This window comes from Amblyomma mixtum, chromosome 3 (genome assembly GCF_055824585.1).
Source record: "Amblyomma mixtum isolate Tamu chromosome 3, ASM5582458v1, whole genome shotgun sequence".
Taxonomy (NCBI): Eukaryota; Metazoa; Arthropoda; class Arachnida; order Ixodida; family Ixodidae; genus Amblyomma; species Amblyomma mixtum.
This window is the reverse complement of record NC_143014.1, coordinates 32,322,704-32,344,176: the sequence shown is the minus strand read 5'-3', so window position 1 is coordinate 32,344,176 and position 21,473 is coordinate 32,322,704. Positions and strand designations below refer to the sequence as shown.

The 21,473-nt window shown below is 47.5% G+C and overlaps 1 protein-coding gene across 3 annotated transcripts in view; it reads right to left on the bottom strand.

The window, feature by feature from the left end:
* Window positions 1–18,343, bottom strand: part of LOC149349583 (trypsin-1-like) — a 60,618-nt gene extending 42,275 nt beyond the window's left edge. The window contains exons 1-2 of one of the 3 annotated variants that reach the window (XM_089578597.1): window positions 18,197–18,343; window positions 17,055–17,436 (exon numbers count right to left, since the gene is read on the bottom strand). In XM_089578597.1, the coding sequence (XP_089434723.1) occupies window positions 17,055–17,168 (114 nt within the window). In that variant the 5' untranslated portion in view covers window positions 17,169–17,436; window positions 18,197–18,343. The remainder of the gene's footprint in view (window positions 1–17,054; window positions 17,437–18,196) is intronic. The other 2 variants (XM_089578595.1, XM_089578596.1) reach the window with 2 other exon arrangements.
* Window positions 18,344–21,473: the final 3,130 nt, after the last annotated feature.

Sequence of the window (21,473 nt, the reverse complement as noted above, 5' to 3'; positions counted from 1 at the left end):
CTTACGTGGAAACGCTCACTGTAGTGATGTCTTCCGGCCTCTGGCATTGACCGCATATGTATGTTGCTAAATTGAAGACATTGGAAACAGCAATGCGGATTTCGCGGACCGAACACTGAAAAACAGAGGGCTGATCCCGTCGCATAAATTTTAACTGAGCACTAAGTGCTTGCGTGCCCCAGGATGACAAAAAAAGAGAGACCTGGACCAAGTTAGCAGAAGTCAACATCATAGCACAATAAAAGGCAGATATCTCCCTAAGCCTTTTCCGGTTTTTAGATCTGTAGATGAGTTAAGCGCATCGGGTATTGAAAGGCGACACTTTAGCAAGTCAGCCACAGGATCTTTTCCACGGAAGCCGCAATGTTACATGAGCCATTCGCTAACTCCTCTATACTGACACGCTTTTACATAGGGCGCGCACTACACTCGACTTGTTCAGCAACTTTTCGAACAGGTCTTTTATTCAACCTCAAAATCAATAAATACAAAAATGATTAAGTACGGCAACTTAGCGTATGCATGGTATGCGAAAGTAGCAAAACGTCTAAACGGTACAGCATGCTCTGATAATCTTACAGAGTGTGCTTCAACGCCCGAAATTTCGTTCATTGCGAGACGCACGTTCGCTGCCGCACTTACGCTGCAAGCCCCACCGACGCAACCCCCGTGAACGCATTCATTACGGCCGCCGCGGTGGCTCAGTGGTTATGGTGCCCGGCTGCTGACCCGAAAGGCGCGGGTTCGATCCCGGCAGCGGAGGTCGAATTTCTTTGGAGGAGAAATTCTAGAGGCCCGTGTACTGCGCGATGTCAGCGCACGTTAAAGAACTCCAGGTGGTCGAAATTTCCGGAGCCCTTCACTACGGCGTCTCTCATAGCCTGAGTTGCTTTGGGACGTTAAACCCCTTAAACCGACCGACCGACCGACCGACCGACCGACCGACCATTCATTCATTCATTCATTCATTCATTCATTCATTCATTCATTCATTCATTCATTCATTCATTCATTCATTCATTCATTCATTACAGAACCATTGCCTCAGTGGCGGGGCTGTATGCGTGTTTTTAGCTGAGACAGGCCTGCACGGTTGCAACTTTATCAATGAAATCATGTGTGCGTTTAGAAAGAGTCCACCAATGAATGAACTGCGAGTGTTGCACTAGCCAGCACTGCAATGCCCTCAGATTGGACTAGACCAATTTCCTACTCGGTTCTATTTATTTGTCTGGTCTGACTGGAAAGGTTAATTATCATGCAATTGTCATAGAATGCCTTAAATCGCGTTCCGATATCATTCGAATGCCATCGATTAAGTATCGATTAAGTAATGATTGTCATATGCCCATATAAGGCGCGTAACCGAAACGCGGACACATCTGCCGGCACGGCTGCAGACACGCCTGCTAACGACAGTATGAGGCATTAAAGGCTTTCGCCTTAAAAATTCACGAAACCTGCGGAGACGTTGCAAAGTGTGCGTTTGAATGAACGTTCAGCGGAAATGAAAGAAAATATTGCTGCGCCATGAGAATACCTGACGCGTGATTGCCGGTTCTGTGCCGCTACGTCCAATCTGAGGGCATTGCAGTGCTGGCTAGTGCAACACTCGCAGTTCAATTCATTGGCGGGAGGACAAACTCTTTCTAAACACACACATGATTTCATTGATAACGTTGCAACCGTGCAGCTTAATAAAAAGACGCATACAGCCCCGCCACTGAGGCAGTGGTTCGGTAATGAATGCGTTCACCGGCGTTGCGTCGGTGGGGCTTGCGGCGTAAGTGCGGCAGCGAATGTCCGTCTCGCAATGAACGAAATTTCGGGCGTGTTAGTACACGCTGCAAGATTATCAGAGCATGCTGTACCGTCTAGGCGTTTTGCTACTTTTGCAGACCATGCATACGCTAAGTTGCCGTACTTAATCGTTCTTGTATTTATAGATTTTGGGGTTGAATAAAAGATCTGGTCGAAAAGTTGCTGAGCAAGTCGAGTGTAGTGCGCGCCCTATGTAAAAGCGTGTCAGTATAAAGCAATTAGAGAATGGCTCATGCAACATTGCGGCTTCTGGCGCCAGTTTCCGCGACTACATTCGTACCAAAATGGTGAGCAACCGTTTGTCGTACAGCGTTACGATTTCTCTTTGCATATAGTGTGCCCCCTTTGCCAAAAGTAGCCGATCAACAGGATTTTGCCTCGCAACTGTATAACGGAGCCGTTACGACACCGCTGAAGACCGAAAGATGTCAGAATGTGAGGACCAGGGCTCAGCTTACTTTACACAGATTGATAAGATTAAGGGTTGCCATAAGTGCTCCGCTCGGCGGTCCAGTGTTCTATTTTACGGTATAGCTGATCCAGAGAAGTCGGAAACTTGGGAAGAGTCTGAACGACTCGTGGATGATTTTTGTAAAGAAAAACTTGGGCTTATAGTAGAATCTGTTTTCAGAGCGCATCGCATGGCCTGCTCTTCTTCCGAGAAAAAGCGGCCTATCATAGCCAAATTCTTTAATGAGATAAAGTTAAAAAACACCAACTTAAGCATCTCGCGCGATTACTCCGAAGCCGTTCGCGAAAAGCGGCGGAAGCTTCTCCAGTTCTCAAAACTGATTAAGAAAGACGAGGATAAAGTGCGACTTGTTTTCAACAAGCTCGTCGTTGACGATGATCTTTACGGGCGGAGCGCAAATAAAAGTAAGGCCGTTCTTGTTTCAGGGCGCGATGATGGCGAATGACGTCCTCCCTCCGTTCCCGTAAACCTAGGTTCCTCTACCACCTTGCCTGTCAAATTACATTGTGGTAATGATAAAAAAATGTCTGTGTTTTTACACCAACATTAGAAGTGTTGTAGCTAATGGTATTGCACTATTATCTTTTATCGATTCATGTCAATCTTCTTTAGTGATACTGAGATATGGCTGAACAACACTATTCACGACGTCAACATCTTTACCAGTGCATCAAATTTCAAGTTTTTTCGCTGCGATAGACAATTCCGAAGGGGGGGGGGGGGGGGGGGGGGGGAGTTCTCATTGCGATAAAGGAAAAATTCATTTCCGCTCGTATCGTTATCGATTCTTTCCTTGAATGTGCTTGGAATCTTTGAAGGGTGCTGCATTTCGTGTTATCATCATCGTTTTGTACCGTCCGCCCGACATATGTCCGGCGCTTTTTCGGATGAATGTAATCGGGTGCTGAGCGAAGGCTACGCACGTTTTCCCCAATTCGGCTGTTATTATATTTGGTGATTTTAATTTTCCAAGTATTAATTGGTCAATACTTTCCGCTGCGACCACAGATTTAGCAGCACATTCTTTTCTCAGAACTTGTCTTGGTTTTTCATTAATGCAACTCATTAATCAACCAACACGATGAACTAAAGCCTCTGCCAGTATACTAGACGTAGTTCTGACAAACAAACCTGATGTATTTTCAGACATAACTCATGAATAAGGCACCTCTGACCATGATGTTATCACTAGGTGCATTAAATTTTGCGCTGGTAAAATGATGACTACTAAAAAGGTGTTATCGCAAGCCAATTTTGACGCAATTAACACATAATTATCAAAGTTTTCAGATCAATTTTTGCATGATTTATGTTCTCGCTCCATCGAGCAGGGCTGGATCTTCTTTAAAACTACCCTCAGTGATCTCATCGACCAGTTCATTCCCATGTTAACCATTACTTGTGATAGCAGTTCTCCTTCGTTTACCAACCGTTTTCGGCGGCTGAACAACAGAAAGGAAAAAAACTATACAACTATATCGACAGGCAAAACAGAATGGTCTTGCAATGCGAGTACACATGATAAATACAGAGCATGTGAAAATGATTATAAGGCACAACTAAAATCTGTTCTGCGCAACTTTTTTTCTCACGACTTGTCTTCCATATTGAAAAATAGATTGATTGATTTTAGAGTTTAACGTTCCAAAGCGACTAAGACTATGAGGGACGCCGTAGTGGGGGGCTCCGGAAATTTCGACCACCTGGGGTTCTTTAACGTGCACTGACATCGCACAGTACGGGCCTCTAGAATTTCGCCTCAATCGAAATTCGACCACCGCGGCCGGGATCGAACCCGCGTCTTTGGGGTCAGCAGCTGAACACCATAACCACTTAGCCATCATATTGAAAAATAATACTCGCCGTTTTTGGCGTGTGTTAAACCCAGTAATTCGACCTGACATCACTCTTCTCAGATTCTAATGGCGTTCCTGTCCCAGTTTCAGAGTGCGCTGAACTACTTCACGATGCGTTTGTAACTGTATTCACACATGAAGGCATTACCTCTTTGCCTACATTAAGCGCGTTAGGGGGACTAACCATGGACGAGGTAGTGATAGAGATAACATCGAAGCTTTGCAAAACTGTGCTGCGCGATGGGTCTTTTCTGATTATTCATGCTACACCACAGTCACCTCATTCAAGTCTAAAACCGAGTTAGAAAACTAAGCACTGCGCCGTAAAATTTTCTGCCTGTCACTTTACCATAAGCTTTATCATCGTCCTTCCCTTCATGGTGAATTCTTTTAGCCACCGCCAGTTATCTTCCCACGTCGTGCTCATCCTTACGAAGTTAAACGCATGAACTGCCAGTCATCCAATCATAGTATGCATATTCTTTTTTACCGCGCACAATAACTGAATAGACATTGCCACAGGAACTGACCTAAATAAGTTCCAGCACCTTGTTCACTCAGTTTCAACAACTAAAAAGGAATTTTTTTTTTCAGCAGTACTTCAGCGTATTTTTTTCCGGCCTTGTCTTCTTCTTCTTTTTTGTTTTCACTTCAGCGCACTTTTTCCGGCGTTGTCGTTTTCTTGCGGTGATGTGCTATTTATTTCTAAAATTTTCCTGCAATGTGTATTGTTTACTCTTTCTGTGGATGCTTATTTTTCATTAATATTTGTGACTTCTATTTCTTTTCTTTTAGTGCATTATTATAACCTGTCACCAGTGCCTTGTGCCCCCATGTATAAATTTGGATCCAACGTTTCTCCGACAACGTGAACAGCGGGCGAGACTGCGCGCGAGAGAAGCCGTATAAGTATACGCAGAAGACGAACGAAGCTCGTGACTTCCCTGCCAACAATACGTCTCTAAAGCCTGCCAGCACAAATGACCGAGACCATTTAGCGCTGTTGCCCTTTGTATAAAGAAGCGCTTTTCTTGGCAGCCACGGACCCCTTCGGTAATACGGGATAAGGAATGGGGGTAAGGTGGCCGGGAGGGGGACGCACCGCTGAATGCGTGTATAACCCAGCGCGCGCCCTTGATTCGACCGCAGGCATTGTCGATGTTCGCGCGGTAATGAACCAGTCCATGAAAGAGCGCACCCACTCCGGTAACCTTGCTTTCCCTGTTGGCGGCGTGAGGTCTTCGGCAAAAGTGCCTCCACTGACTGGGCTGGCTTCCGGCCGTTCATTTTTCACCCGCGCAACAAGTATTCCGTGCACAGCATGTATGCCCATTCTGCGTTCCTGCGATGAATCGAATTACTGCCTGCGCTACAAGACTCATTGCTTTTTCTTTGTGTAGTTTTTTTTTCTTTATATTTCAGGTTGTGTCCGCTGAGCCCAGCATTTTACCCGCAGTAACAGTGCGCTCGATTCTGGAGTGTTGGATTAGGAAGGGAGAAACCTTTATTGAAATACGGATGGAAATGGGCACTGCTGGTTCTTCAACAGGGCACCAACCGATGGGTATTAACAAGGTGTCACTGTCGTTTAGAGAGTACTAACACTGCAGTCTGCCAAAAGTCTGGCGGGACTCGATAATCGTACATTTTCGGCACGGGTCTAGAAATAAACTTTTAACCGTTTGCTTTTCTTTTTTTTTTGCCACGCGCGGGAAGCGTAAAAGAATAAAAAAGAAAACCAAGAGGGGCAGTCTGCCACTATGACCGTTATTCCCTTTGAACTCCGATAAAAAATGCTCTCACAGTAATGCTCTGCGCCAGTACTTTCTGCCGAGGCATTACATCTGTACGACTGAATATTTGCTGGTTTTCATCGAATGTAAATATTGTTAGAGACAACTGGGATTAATCACTTCATAAATGACAAAAGTTGCTACTCGCGCAAAGGGAAGGGAAATTTCATTCCGTTGTTTTTAGCTGCAGCATCGTGTAAGTTCGCTCTTGTTTGAGGCCTGTCTTCTTGGTCCCACATTAAATGGTGAACCCTTTATATATGATTTGGAAGTGCTATATATGTGAAATATATCTCCTTAATTATGCGACTGCGACGAGCCATAGCAAAACCGCGGAACAACTAGCGCGTGCTTTTTTGGTGCCATTTTTGGTGGCACTTTTAGTGTGTAGGCTGGGTATGATCCGCATAATTAACTCATTGCGTTTACTTTTCCTTGAGCTTTAAGTTTATTAGGGCGTTTATATTCATCATTGCTTAGAATACACCTGGCAAGACTACTCTGATATCCTCAGCCTACTGGCACGCTCAATCAGAAGAGCTCGAGACCATGGTAAAGATTCGCGCTGTGCTCCTAAGCGGTCGTGCGTGCTACATTTTCGCACTTCCGCAAAGCCATGGGAAGGTGAACTGGGTTGTTCGTTGTGAGTCCTATGCCTGCACACTCCAGCTTTGATGTCAGCCGTACTGTGGGTCATTCTGAATTATTATTTTTGCAATATGTAAATGGTGGTCTTTGAATCTACACCGCAGTCGCGGTATGCGACTAATATGACGCGTTTCTGAGAAGAAAGCTATACGTACAGTCTCTGTCAAAAGTATACAGCCCAATGGGGGCTGCTTCTAAGGCCTGCGTCGCGGCTCATCTTGCATACTCAGGGACCCAGATCTCACGAAGGCGGTAAGAACTTAATTCCTCATCCCTCCCGCGCTTAGGACTGTCAAGTGTTCCAAAGAGCCCCGCTACTCGACTTGGAAGCAAACGCCCTGGGCTGCATATTTCTGGCAAAGACTGTACCCGGATGCATCGAGGCATCCTAAAGGAAGCCGTGTCGGGTGATGAGGGCGCCTGTGGTGAACCCTGAGAGGAAAACGGCCGCTCAGGTGTCTGATTATTTTCTCCCAGAGACGACGTTTCATGTGCAATAAATGACAAGAACTGTGAATGCGTTTAGTCAGCAACAACCTGTTATTCGCATATGTCGGAGACGCTCTTAGCAAAATTCGGCTAGATGCGCCAATTGAGCTGTTGCAATGAATCGGCCTGTTCACGGAAGAAAGCTTAGAATATGAATTACGCTTGTGGTGAGCCTGATGCGCCGCGCGTGTGGGGCCATTCGCCGAGACAAGGGTACAATTAACTGAGCACGGTTTTGATATCTCGAAGTGCACAGGAATTGCGCGTGCATGATTTGGATGCAAAGTAACTGCCATTTTGTGCGTATGTGTGTCTTATGCGTGTGTCTTGGGCGTGTGTGTATGCGTGTGCGTTTATGCATTTTGTGTGTATGTGCGTATTGTGCGTGCGTGCGCGCGCACACAGAAAAGGAACGCCTTTGTCACTCAGTGCCAATCGCGTTTTTAGGACCCCCATTACTCGCGAAGGCTGGAGGACTGACTGCTGACAAGCTTCACTTTGCACGATGGCTAAGCGTCGGGAAAATGGTGTCTGTGATAAAGATGAAGTGTGGCAAGTGCGCTGCACGCACTCGCGCGCACGGGAGTAGAGCAGACGACGAAGTAGGATAATACAGATCGGCTCGACCGTATGCTACGTGTACTGTTTCATTCTAATTATCATTACTTACGATACAACATATTTTGGCGACGAGGATGGGATGGGACGATACAACAGTGTCCAGCTGTGAATATCTAACGCCTCGTACAGCCTTGCTTAGACGGCGCTATAAATGTGTGACTTATCTTTTGAAAGCGGGCGGGAATAACCCTCTTGGATGGGGACGAAAACGCATGTCCAAAATTCTCGCACAGAAATTTTCAAAAATTGAAGAATTGTAAGATACTGTTACGGAAATATTGCAGGTAATGGTCCATTCTAACGATATTTAACAAAATCTTTCTTTTAGAGTGTTTCCATCGGTCGCATTGAACATTTAAGACTGCCGTAGAAAACCAATGGGGAACTCTTTTTGACGATAGCAAGAAAGTTAATAAAAAAATGCAAGACTGCCTTCAGGTGATCTGCGGATATGTTGATTGTTGTGGGGAAATCTTGCATTATATGAAAAAATTGCGTTCATAAACGGTTTCGCGCTCAGTACTGCTTTTGTCCAGAATTGTTGGGTATGCCGTATCCTAGACGTCTGCCTGATACAGAGTGCTTCTCGACTTGGTGCGTCCAGCATGGCCTAGTTTTGCCGCGGCATTGGCAGGATATGCTCGCCCGTAGCTCCACATGTGAGACGGCGTGCGATGGCAGGTGCACATGATGGCACACGCGACGTGCGCTGATTTTATGTGTGCAACAATCTTGATTTTAAAACTCTACAGGGGCCTGTGCTCGTCGACCTCTCTTTGAATGTGTGTTCATGTAACGCCCTGTTCATGTAACGCCCTGTAATCAACTAGCTCGGCAACATACGTTAGTGTATCCTCAGGGATCTGCACGAAAAAAAAAAAAAATCTTATGACGCACCGCAGCTTGCCTGCGAAATCGGCCGGTGATGGCGACAACCGTGTTTCGTTTTTCTTTAACCTTTTCTAGCCTATAAAAGCTCCGTTTTGAGTGAAAGCAGCGTATTTATAGCTAGAACGCGGTAATCTATATCGCAGGCCACCTCCAATTTGTCCTCAGTCTCCCTTTAACTTCTCTGAAGCATGTAAGTTTTATTTCAGTGGCAAATGTTTTTCTTTATGGAGGGCACAGCTATGAGATTACACGCACTCTTCCCCACTCAACTGAAGGATGAGTCAGTAGAGGACACCTGTAGAACACCTCAGCTGAGACGTGTGGCGCCGTCATGGGCTAAGGCGACAATACTAGCTGTGGCACTGTACGTGGTTTATTCAAGGGAGCAATTTATAACTATAATTTTAACGCTATCGATACAGTTCCATATTACCTCTTACAAGAACCTGTGCTGACATTCGGTAGACTGTATAAAGCATCCCAACCGCCATTTTTCTCTGCGATAGTCGGTGAAAGAAACAGGTGAAGTGACTAAAAAAACTAAAAAAAAAACTCACATGACTGTTACCACTGTGTAACGCGAGATTTCGTGACAGCTGTTGAGGTATTACTCTCCCTCCTCCTTTCATGGTTACCCGCTCTCCGAGTTCTACCCGTGGCAACCACTTTCCGGTTACGAACTCCGATCTCGCCATACCACGGTAATCACTGTTCCGCGGTAACCGTCCTCCTTCCGCTCTCCGGGTGGAACCACCGGAATAGGAACCAGAATGGGTTCTCATTCTTACTCTCTCACCATACCCCTCTCCTTCCTTCCACGGCAACCAGCCCCGCCGCGGTGGCTGAGTGGTTACGGCGCTCGGCTGCTGACCCGAAAGACGCGGGTTCCATCCCGGCCGCGCCGGTGGAATTTCGATGGACGCGAAATTCTAGAGGCCCGTGTGCTGTGCGATGTCAGTGCAAGTTAAAGAACCCCAGGGGGTCAAAATTTCTGGGGTCCTTCACTACGGCGTCTCTCACAGCCTGGGTCGCTTTGGGACGTTAAACCCCAATGAACCAAACTAACCAAACCTTCCACGGGAACCGCCCCCCGCAAGGTTTTGTAATAACTACCTTCCAGTTACGCATTCCTCCGCCCTCGTCATGCCCTCCTCCTTTCAAGGTAACCACCCTCCCGGTGCTTCCCATACTAACCATCCCCCGGTTGCGTCCGCTGCTGTTACTACAACTACTGCTACACCGACGCGAAACACAGGAATGGGCGCTTAACAGCTGTAGCTGAAAAAAAAAAAACCTGGAAATACTGCTGAACAATCAACATGCCAGTTGAAGCAAACGGCTGGCTTTAGCGCAACAAAATGCGTTTCCTCCACGTCATTTTAGCTACGGAAAATATCCGGTGTTATCGCGGCAAGAGAGAAAGCGGGACGGGGGAAAGGGGGGAGGAGAGGGTCTTTAATATGATGTATAATTTGCTCTGCTCGTACACTGGTATGATATGATTTCTTGTTTATGCGGCCTGGCTTGTGGCATTAAACAGCTAAAAAGAGAAAGCCCACTCGCATACCACTGGCAGACGTTTCTTTGTGCAATACGTAGACGTGCACCTGCCACCTGTCATTTCACAGGCTACGTCAGAGAGTGGGACATTAATCAAGGGTTGAGCGGACATAGTTCACTGGCTTTAACTTGAAACAGGGGATGCATTGCACGGCCACTTTCGTCAGGAGGCTTTTACTGAAATAGAAAAGTACCTGTACCCTGCTATTCGGAGCGACGAATTTTCAACGATCTATGCCACGTAGCAGTGCGCTGTCTTTCATCTGTGGCGGCTTTATGCTCTGCTTGGTATACCTTTCTCTTTTAACGTTTGGAGGTTTATTACTAAGGCAATACTGTGGTGCGTGAGTCATTACTCTGCATTTGAATGACATGAATGTTATGTAAGTTTCAAAATCCCGTCGAAACCAAAATTTAATCAAAGCTTCTGATTGTCGCCGATGTCGACTGAAACAAGTTCCACACAAGCAATTTATTGGTGCTGATACCGCATATGATTGGCTATGGCTAGGGGTTGTACTCTTCGGTCTTTATTTTTTAAAATTCGGCGGACCTTTTTCAATTTTTATTTCAGAACGCAAGACTCAGTTATTTTCCGCAAGTAATTTTCGACGAATGAAATATTGGTGATTTATTGTACCGATTTATGTGGTCAAAAGTCACTTAAAGTCTATCTCGGTGTTCTTTTTAATCCTGTACAATTTATTTACCAGTAATTAACGTCAAAATGATAATGCCGGGAGCTATGCTTGCAGAAGGAATTTCTGTCGACTTTAAAAGAGTAACCCAAGTTAAATGAGATAGATGGCAAACAAAAACAGAAGTGAAGTTTACTTCCAAGAGCTAGGTTATGTTATCGTTCGGTTATCGCACTGAGGTGAGCACGTGAGCGGGGCATCACGTGGTCTGCGTGTTGATGGCGGCGTGGAACGCACGCTCAATCGTCGCGATAGCCACAACATACCTGTTCATGAAGCCGATACGAAATTTCGTGTCAGTGCCCTCCGACATGCAGTTAAGTAACCTACTTTACCGACTAACTGCTCTGGGCAGGTGATGATAGTGAACAAATAGTGCTTAGCCAGAAGACGGCGAGGAGGTGATGCTTCCCGGTCTGCAGAAGCGTGTAAGCTAGCGGAGCAATACCTCACATCGCACAACTGCGCTGCTTATCCTAGAATACCACCGTCACATCATGTCCCTGGCTTACCTACTTAGTTATTTTTAACTATGACTGACTGCCAGCTAGCTAGGCCTTACATGCCTGGAATACTGACCTTTTTCTGTTAAAACCTTATTTCGGAAACTGAAATCGTCATACTTTTATCGATCTAAACCAAAAAGTCTAAACTCTAGTTATAGCGGCCGAAATGAAGACATTTAACGAAGCATTGGCCTTCAGTAGTAAATGCTTGACAGCGGTGCGGAAACCACTATCTGAGAATAGCTGTTGCTGGTGTTTCGTCGGTACGTTCTACCTTTTACATAGCACTGCAAAACTGAACAGACTTGAAAAAAAGAAAGAAGGGCAACGCTATTTCACCCTGCGCTGAAAAAGTGAAACACATTTCGCTGATATTGAGGAGCGTCTAAAAGTCACCACGTGTGCTTTGTGCACGCAAGGAGGCAAGTGTTACACATTGCTCTGATGCCCGTGCCTTTTCTGTACGCGCGCAAGCTGCTTCATCGGCGGTTTCTTTCTCAGCCGTCGCGAGCTTTTTTCCGCGCATTCAGTACCCATAGACCGTAAGCTAATAGACGAAAGCCCCCGTATGTTCCGCCCTGTTGTACCGGGTCGAAGTAGCAACAGCGATAGCGGCATTGCGCCGCTCCGTATAGCCGCATTTCCGCTGTTCTTTTCTCGACGTAACTCGTCCGATCCACTATATTTTCACTGCTTCCATGTCATTCTCCAGTTGTTTGCTTCAGGCGTATTTTTTTATATAGCGCACCAATATCCCCGTTGACCTTATGAGCTGCCTATCGACAACACCTGCTGTCATCTTCCTCCTCCAGCCTTATTTTCGTGTAGTTTTTGTGTTTACGTTTCTTTTTTGCTTTTGCCTGTCACGCTATCATGTTGACGTCAGGTAATGGCCATGTCATTCACTTCCTCCATTCCCAAAGCGAACAATTTATTCGCCCTTACCAGATTGTAATATTTAAGTATGACACCTGCAACGTCGGAGTACTAGAATTTAAAGAGCCTGTATTATAGTAGTTGTTGAAATAGTTTCTGCTGACACGCTACAAGGAGAAACGAAAAGAAAAACCATTATCCTAGGACCTAGTCGTCAGCAAGATTTTCGTTCAAATTATTTCCGGTCCGATGGAGTCAAATAGGAAATAGTCAATCGAAGGAGGACCTTTCATACCAAAGTTCTCTTCAGACAGGCGAATCTATTTTTTTTTTGTAATGCTTTTCATATTTATAGTGTGCGCCTGTTCTGATGATCAGGCATTGTTTGCTCTTTTCTGCCTATACAGTCGAATCCGGATATATCGAACTCGAAGCAGATAACGAGATAATGCGATGTACCGATAATTCTAATTATAAACAACAGCAATAGACAAGCTTACCTGTCACATAGAAACAAGAATACGGTGAACCCACGCTAGTGACGTGCTTCTTTCACTGAAGTGCCGTCCGCTGGCGTCCTGGCAAAGCAACGCTCGCAGGCGTTGGTAGGCCTAAACTGCTTCGCGTCGAAGCCGCAGAGGACGGTTCTTTAGAACTAGCGACTTCCTGCCATAAGATGCCTAACCCTGCCACCAGTACACTACAAATAAAATAACCTCCCATTAAAATTACTGCACACCTGACTACCACAACGCCTTCGGCAGCGAAGCACGCCAGGCGAAAGCCGCCGTTAGTTTTTATTTCAGTTGGCTTCGCCGCATGACAGCGATGTGACGTGGAAAACGAACTCAGAAGACTGAAGGCCACACTCAAGCACAACCCACGTTCACTTTATCACACGGTTTTGTTTCGCAGCCGACGCGTCTACGCGCGCAGACAGTAATGGAAAAGCGTCGTTAGGAGAAGCTCCACTTGCAGGGACGCGGCGCGCGGTTCGATATATTGAACGACCGCCGAAATTGGAGTTCGATATACTTAGTGACGTTCCCATACTTTTACACGGGATTTTCCAAAAGGATAATTCGTAAGTTCGATATAGCCCTAATTCGAAATATCCGGCTTTGATATATCCGGACTCGACTGTAAAAGCAATGCGATAGGAGATGTTTAGAGTCAACCTTGATTTCCTGTTTTCGAAGAACGCTTCGCTTGAACACGTTATGGGCGTCTTCGCTTTCAAGTAGGCACATGTGATTCGATTTTTGGGTGACCTAGGTGTAAGGCTTGTAGGGCGGCAAAAAGCTGAGTCATTTGGTATGCAGTCAAATCCCGTTGATATGATCCCCCCGTTGATACGGGTGACTGGAATTATCTGCAATTTTTGTGGTGACCAAACATTTCCAATGAATTTTCACCTCGGCTGTGTGGAAACTCGCTGTCCGGACAATGGACAGAGTTAGTATGTACAAAGGCCATTGCGGGCTCTGTGTTCTTGCTGCGTTAACACGGAAAGTGATAAGAACAAAAGCTCGACTACCCCCAACTAAATCTTTCCTACCAAGTGTTCTGAGTACAGAAAACCAAAGAAAGGCAGCGGAAAAGTGCAAACGCCTTAGTGGCTGCCTTTTTTGTTTTGGGATTTCGTGCATTGCAGTGATAAGTCGGCATGACTTTCCATTTGTCGTATCTCGCGAATGGATGTGAAGTTCCCTCAGCAGCCTCTGGGGCGTTAAAAGGCGTGTTCAGCAGCTGTCACCCGACTGGGTAGAGATATGCACTACCGGTTGTCTTGTAGTGAGAAGCCATAGTAAAAAAATACATCACCCCATGAGACGCAATCACGTGCCTCTTGGGCCACTAAGAGCTTCAACCTGCAGCATATTATTTTTAAGAATAACGACAACCAGCATAATGCACTAGGAACATCGAAGATTGCCCAGTTTCCTCTTCACTGCCCACCACTACGCACACAATCTAGCCTTAATCAGAGATCACTAATTGCTTTCTTTAATAGGTTTTCTTTTCTTTTTCACGGTTCGTTATTATGGACGACTCGCTTTATGGACAGCTTTGCTTGGGAACCAAAGTGTCCGTATTACCGAGGCACGAGTGCATACTGATCCGTGGACGACGCAAGAACGTACTACGTGTAGTAAATAATTTGACAGGACAAACTGTGAGATCCTTTCCTATACTTCTTGTACTTGCCTGTACTATCCAACCATCCATAAAAGCCCGTGTTTGTGTATCTCTGCAAGAGCCCGTATATCTCCCGACAGTATGGCCCCTCCTTCGAAGCTTTGCCCCTCTCCTCCTCATTGAGCCATGAGCGACGCGCTTATTGGTCGAACTCGCGTATTGCACGCTTAACTCAGGCGCGCTGCATACGCCTACATGCAGCCCGCTCTGAGGCCGCGCCGTGAAGAGAGGGCACTTGTTTTGCCCTCCACAAGCTGTCAGTTTCAGAACGGGAGAGCCCCTCGCTTGGTTGCAGTGCTTGCAGCAGAGCTTATTTTTTGTCTCAAACTGCGACGTAAATGTCATGCGAAACAAAGAATGTCATAGTAATTAACTGCGTGTCCCCTACCAGTAAATGCTTTAATAAGGCTCGTGTGCTGCCCTATTTGGTATTTAGCATTCACCTGTCTGTTCAAGTACAAATGGACAAGCGACCCATCAACTTTTACGATCCTAGAGTTGGACGTAGCATGCTACCCGTAATTGCTGTCAATCAAAGGTTAGTTTCATCCAAATGAAGTTCTGTCCGCAGCGTGTGGGGGGTCATGCGTGGAGGCTAACAGGCTCGTCTCGTTTTCCAAGCACGCACGGTGGCCAACCGACGCCCTGGTGGCGACCCGCCGGGCACCCCCCGAGGGTAGAGAAGGGGGCGCCACATGCGCGCCAACTCCAGCGCGAGCCCGGTGCTTCCGGCCGTTGTCGTGATGGTGCGGTATGCGCGCGTCGCCGTAAATTCCTCAGGCACAGCGATTTCGCTCGGCGTGGCAGCTGTTCTGCCCTGACAGCTGCATCAAAGTGGAAGCGCCTACGTGAGCCTCGGCCGGACCTAATCTCTCCCCCCGAGTTTGGATTTGTCGAATGTGCGCTGTATGCGCACGTCGACGCTATATGAACAAAGTTCATCTACACCAGCAGGGGTGCACGCCCGAGAAGTGCGAGGTGGCTTATAGAAGACAGTAGTATGTTATCTGCGCGCCAAACTTCTGTGCCCCAGCATGCTGCACCTACAAGTAGGTTCCCACAAAAGGACGTCATCCACGACCGGGGACGTCTAAGGGAACCAGAAAATTATTGCCTGGAAGCTAAATGTCACTCGAATATTAGCGGACATGCTTCGCTGACAGGCTTAGTAAAAGTTTTCCAAAGGACAAGCAGTGATGACACCTTTATCGCCCATTTCCTTTTGATGAACGGTCCTGCATAGCTCGCTTCCCGTACAACTCACGTGTGGGTAGTTGGAGCGGTTTCCCTTGCAAGAACTCCTCCCTATCAGGAAAACGGATGTGCATAATAACAGCATCTCACGAACGAAATTTGCGGAGATCTGACGTCGGTCGGCCTACGACGGACATGACTCTCGGCGCCGCGTTGACCATCGATAAGCGGATGGTTTTTAGGTCAAGCCAAACACTGATATAACGTGTTTGCGATTCGTGCCACCAAGTGCTTTAGCGTGAAACGCACCCAACCAGGGCACTTAGCGAGATAAAAACTCTCAGTTGTGCGTTTTAGCAAATGTGGCGGGATTCAGACCGGCGGAGGTTTCATTAATTCCTCCTCTCGTCAAGAATGAAATGTCTTCAGCAGGCGAAAGTATCAACACACAGAGCTGTATAGGAACAGGATGAACTGCTGCGAAAGGAAATAATTCTAGCGAAGTGCGTTGTCGCCCACACAAGTCCTTCAAGCTCTCTTCCATATGGAAGTGAGCTTCAAGCACTCTTTTCAGACACTGACTCCTGAAATGTACGACACACTAAATCCGTGGTTTTCATACTTCGATTATTATGTGCGTGCGTCGCTAACTCGCGTTTGTTTGACATCGGAAAGTGCAGTTTAAGAGCGGATAGCTGAATAGCTACCAGCAAGTGCATATTGGCTAAAACTCCTAAACTATCATGGCATGTGTGCTTTTCATCGAACAAGGGAAAGTTTTCCCTGTAAAATGTTCGTCTAACATTAAAGTGCTGTTTCTAAATTTCCATGTTTTCTCTTTACTTATTGGATTCACTGCTCGATAAAGAAATTTGTCGGTAATGACCTGCAGGATTGTCCGTAGCGAGCTGCTTCACCTCTGTCGCCACCTAGAAGACAAGCTGCAACTTGCGCACCCCGCTCTCCGTACTGACGTCCAAGCGCGTGCTATTGGTAGCCGCTGAGATGTATCGCAGACAGCTGTAAATCGCTGCGAATGAGTGCGAAGGCAACTCCTGTTAGAAATCGGCATCCGACTACGACAGCCCCTGTGGCTTACCTAGACAAAACTGCTGACCGCTTGCTCCGAGTTCCGTTTTTAGAGCAGCGCGTCGTGCAGACGTTTGACGAAAGCAGGCGTTCAGCCACTACGGCACCAAGTCCGGGCACTCGGTTACAGAGACAGCGCACAATGCTCGCAGGGTTTGGTTAGTGGATGCTGCGGCGAGAGTGACTCTCGATCGTCGAGCGGGCTTTCTTCTTTCCGCGGCGGCACGTGGTCGCGAAGGGCGGGAGAATCGCCCCGAGGTGCGATCGCGGTCTGGTGAGAAACCGGGCCAGGAGCGCGTTACGCAACGGACAAGACGGGGGAGAGGCGCAGGAGGACTCACCTCGTCGACCTCGGCCTTGGACAGCGGCGGGACTGCTCCGGCCGCGGGGTCTGCGGCGGCGTACAGCAGCAGGACCAGCAGTCCCGAGGCGAGGGCGGCGGCAGGTCGTGGCATGGGATCGCGTCGTCGGCGGACCGTCTGCGGCCGAGTGGCTGCTGCTGTACGGCTCGCGGCCAGGCATAGGCAGGAAGGGGAACAGATGCGCTTCCAAATGACGACAGCGGTCGGGGAGGAGGGGCTCGTTAGGCCTCTCCGCAGATGCGCTGCTCTGACGCCGCCGTCCCGCTGCTCGGCAGGTTATCTGGTGCACCGGGACCCGGACGCCTCCGGCGCCGACGGCGGCGGACGGCTGCTCCGGCGTGCTCGCCGCGGCTCGGCGCGGCTGCGAAAGACGACACGGAACCGCTCCGGAGTCGCGTTCGTGATGCGCGGGCTGTTCCTCCAAGAGAGAGACAGCAATTTTCCCCGCGCGCCGAATCCGTTGCGACCCGCACCGCCCAACCCCTTGTGTACGCCTCTTCAGGGGAAACTACTAGGAAGCGAATGGCGGTGTTTTTTGTTTCTTCGGCGTACGCCGTTTTCCCGCAGTCACCAAATTTTTTTGCGACTCTCCTCCCCTCCGGCGGATCTAAGGCACTTCGTAGTTCCGTGCAGCGGGTCGCGGGACAATCTCCACTGGCTGCCGAAGAGACCGCGCGCGACAAGGGGACGCCTTGGCGACGGGGGATTCCGCATAGCTCGCGGCGCTGAAGGGGTCTTCACAAAGGTCGCGCCACTTAGATCAAATCAGTGCGGTCCGCTCGAGACACTTTCACGGCCTTCGGTGTGAACGAGGTCACACCGCTCCTTGACGTCGCCGGCGAATCTACAGTGAAGGCGCCTGCTTCACTTGAGATCCTTAGCGCTCGCGTGCTTTTTAGGTGTTATGCAATGAAAACAGATCGTTCCATGAACATGCTCTGTAACAGCGGCGTCTTTTTATCGCCTTTAAAGCCCTTGTCGAAACAAATGCCAACAAGAGTCTACAAGAAGACTAAAGACATGTTTGCAAGCCTCTCGCTTACGAAGCTTCAGCTTCCTTTGAAACAGCTCACTCGCTTTTCGGGTGAGAAAGAAGAACGGTTATTGTTATTTAAACTTACCACAGGGAGAGCTGCGTCAGGAACTATCCGCGTGTTTTATGGCTCCCTTCATAGCCTGCGTCGGTGTTGTAGCCTGACACAACCATAAACGCCAACGTTTTCCTGCCGCCGATAGGTAATCGGTGATCAGGGTTTGGGTGCTCTCAGCAGTGGGCCATCTACGGTCTGTGATCGGCGGGGGGGGGGGGGGGGGGGGGGGCTGTCATTTCTTCACCCCTGGGCAGGATAAAGAAGTGAGTTTACATCACCGTCACCACCAACAGTAATAACAAATGTTTAAATTTACAGTGAAGGTTCAGTGAAGGGTGAAGAGGAGTAAGAAGGCATTGTCGGACCGTATTCAGCACACATTAATGCAGAATTCATTGCCAAATAGTATCAAAAAGCGCAGTTGCAAGCAGAAAAGAAAGCAAAATCGAAGATTACGTAGACGGTTGCATAGCAGTTAGGTTTCCACGTAGATACTTTACGAATTGCTCTTCGATGGGAGAGTTATACTGTGGACTGCAGTAGAGATGTACATATTCTGCCAGGCATTCGAATTTCTCTCAAAACTGCAATAGCTCATCTAAGTGCACCTATTGGTACACTCAATCTGAGCTTCGACCTAAGCTATCTTTCACAAGTCCGCACGTCAAGTGCGATAATGATGTCAGTAATCCTGTGAGAGAGGTTTCCGATAACGAATTCGGAAAAATAAAAAAAAAAGAATCGGTCACTGCACAGCATTCTTTTTTGCACGCATTTCCATCGTGTGGGTTTGGCGGGCAGGTGTGAATTCTCATGGCCAGCTAACAGTTTCTACTCGCTCACGTGCGCACAGCCATCCGACAGAGTGCGCGGCCTCTCCGCAACTATAAACGGTGGAGAGAAAGCTGTTGAATCGCAGTCCCAGCAAACCGAGGCAAAAAACAAAAACCTTTCATTGATCTCTTAATCGTCTCCGTACGTGTAGCGAGAGGCACGCCCACAGGGTCTCAAAAGCAGGCCGTGAAAAAGGCTGGCTTAATAACTCTCGCTATGACCCTCGCCGGGCGACGTCACCTTCAAGGCACTGTCGACGAAGGCGACGAGTGCAGCTACCACTCATGCCTAATGACCAAGACAAAAGGTCCTCCTGTGAAAAATGCGCATCTAACGGGAGTATTCGTTCTTTTTAAACCTTCAGAAATGAAAGTATGTTTGTTTTCCTCCAAAGCTGGGCTGCGCCATGGGCGCTGTCTCATATAATTTTTCATCTGTATTTTTGCTTTTCATCGTGTGTGCGTGCGTGTGCAAACTCTGCAGGGTTTCTAAAGCTGCTGTTTGTTGCCTTGTTTACGCGGAGTCGTCTCTTGCCCCGTAGTCAAGGAAAGCCAGGTGCACCCCATGGCAAATTACGCGTGTGTCACGTTGGGAAAGCCCCACGCAGTGTGTTTATCTGCCGAAGCAAGATATCACAAACTAGAACGACAGAATGCGCATTCTGGAGGTACGGTGTTCCACTTTCTCGCACGTTTTGCTTTTGTCCAAAGTAGAGCGACAGAGGCGGTAAAGGAATAGGGAGCGCCCAATATGGCTCACCTATCAGGGGCATTGTTTCAACGTGCTGCGATTGTTATTCGCTTTTACGCACGCGCCAACTTGTAGTAGACAACACTGCGTCGCCAGGTCACTTTCTCGGCGTTGTGAGCTGATCTCGCTTTCGCAAAAAAGTTGCCACACCCCCTCTGGGAAATAGAAGGCGGAACAAGGAGTAGTGATGCAGCTCTCGCTGTTGAGATCAGCGCAGATGATTGCTGCATGCTGTACTTGGAACCCCCGTCGCTGATTTTTGAGTTATTTGTTATACTTATTTGTTATAAAAATTTTTCTTTACAGTATCTAAATAAATGGCCACCAAACGTGCTCAATGAGAGTTTGTTTCGGTTGCATCGTCAGTAAGCAACTACTGGCATTTAGGAAGTAACAGTTGCAAGCACAACGGGCGCTGCTTTTGACCAATTCGTGTCACTGTAAATACAGTTTTGTTCGTTCTTCGTTCGTTCTTTTGATCTGCTGGCGTATTCATAGCGCCAGTCAGTAGCCCAGAAAGCAGATTAGCTTTTGCTGTCCATTGCTGAAGTTTAGAATCTGTTTTAATACTACATGCGGTACCCGTGCATTGTCGCAAGCTTCGTGTTTTTGATAAGCGGTTACGATAATGGCGTTATAGCCGAAATTATTTCTACGCACTAAACTATTTTTGTTTTGATGTCCTACTCTCAAGCACGAATAATTAATTATTCCACTGAGGACAGAAATCGCCCGTGGTTCCCACTTGAAAAATCTGCCATCAGCACATATAACTTGCATATTATGGGCTTGAATATATCAGTTTCTGGGAGGGAAGCTTCCGCTCCCACATTGTCATCGTCTCGTGTGCGGAAACCAAAGTGCATACTCTGCCAGGCACTGCTATCGGCTGGTGTTTCGTGGTCACGCTCAAGTTGCAACTCGGACTCGCCTGCTTGCGCATGTGGTAGTGAAGTAAACGAACCACATATGCTGAAATGCACGGCACCTACGCACCCAAGTGACCGTTCCGATGCCCTGGAGTAAGCATGTCTTTATAGGCTATCACTTTCGACAACGAAAAGCTTGGAGACCCGAATGGGCATCACATGCTGTCATTCTGTTCTGTTACCTTTGCGTTCGTTCTTTCCTTGTCGCGCCAACACGCGGTCTTATCATTTCTTGTTCGCGACGCGGTGCAACTTATCTTACGTATGTTCGCTAGACGCGACTAGAGCTGCTGACGTCAGGTCGCGGTCAAGTGCCGCCGATTCAACGTCCAGCACTGCTCGTGACATGAGCTCGTCACTTGGAAAGTTTCTACTTTTTAATGGAGCGCGGTGGGCAGCCACAGCCAATCTGATCCCGACTACGGTCGAGCTTGCGTACTGCTATCGCCGCCGCCAAGTTGCTTTCCTTTCATTGTGTGCGCGAGTTCTCACAAATTAGCAGTTCGTTTCAAGACACGCGCTGGGAAGCAGAAGGAAAAAAGGCGTGGTTTCAGGCGCCTCTAAATGAATCCAGATGCATGCTCACAAATCTGGACGACTTTCTGTTCTTGTTGATGCGCCTGTTGCTCCTCCCATGTTTATTTATTTATTTATTTATTTATTTATTTATTTATTTATTTATTTATTTATTTATTTATTTATTTATTTATTTATTCTTCGATCTTGGTACAAGATAATAGAGATGGGAACATAGTTCTGTCAGACTACAACGGTGACGGAATGACGGAATAGAT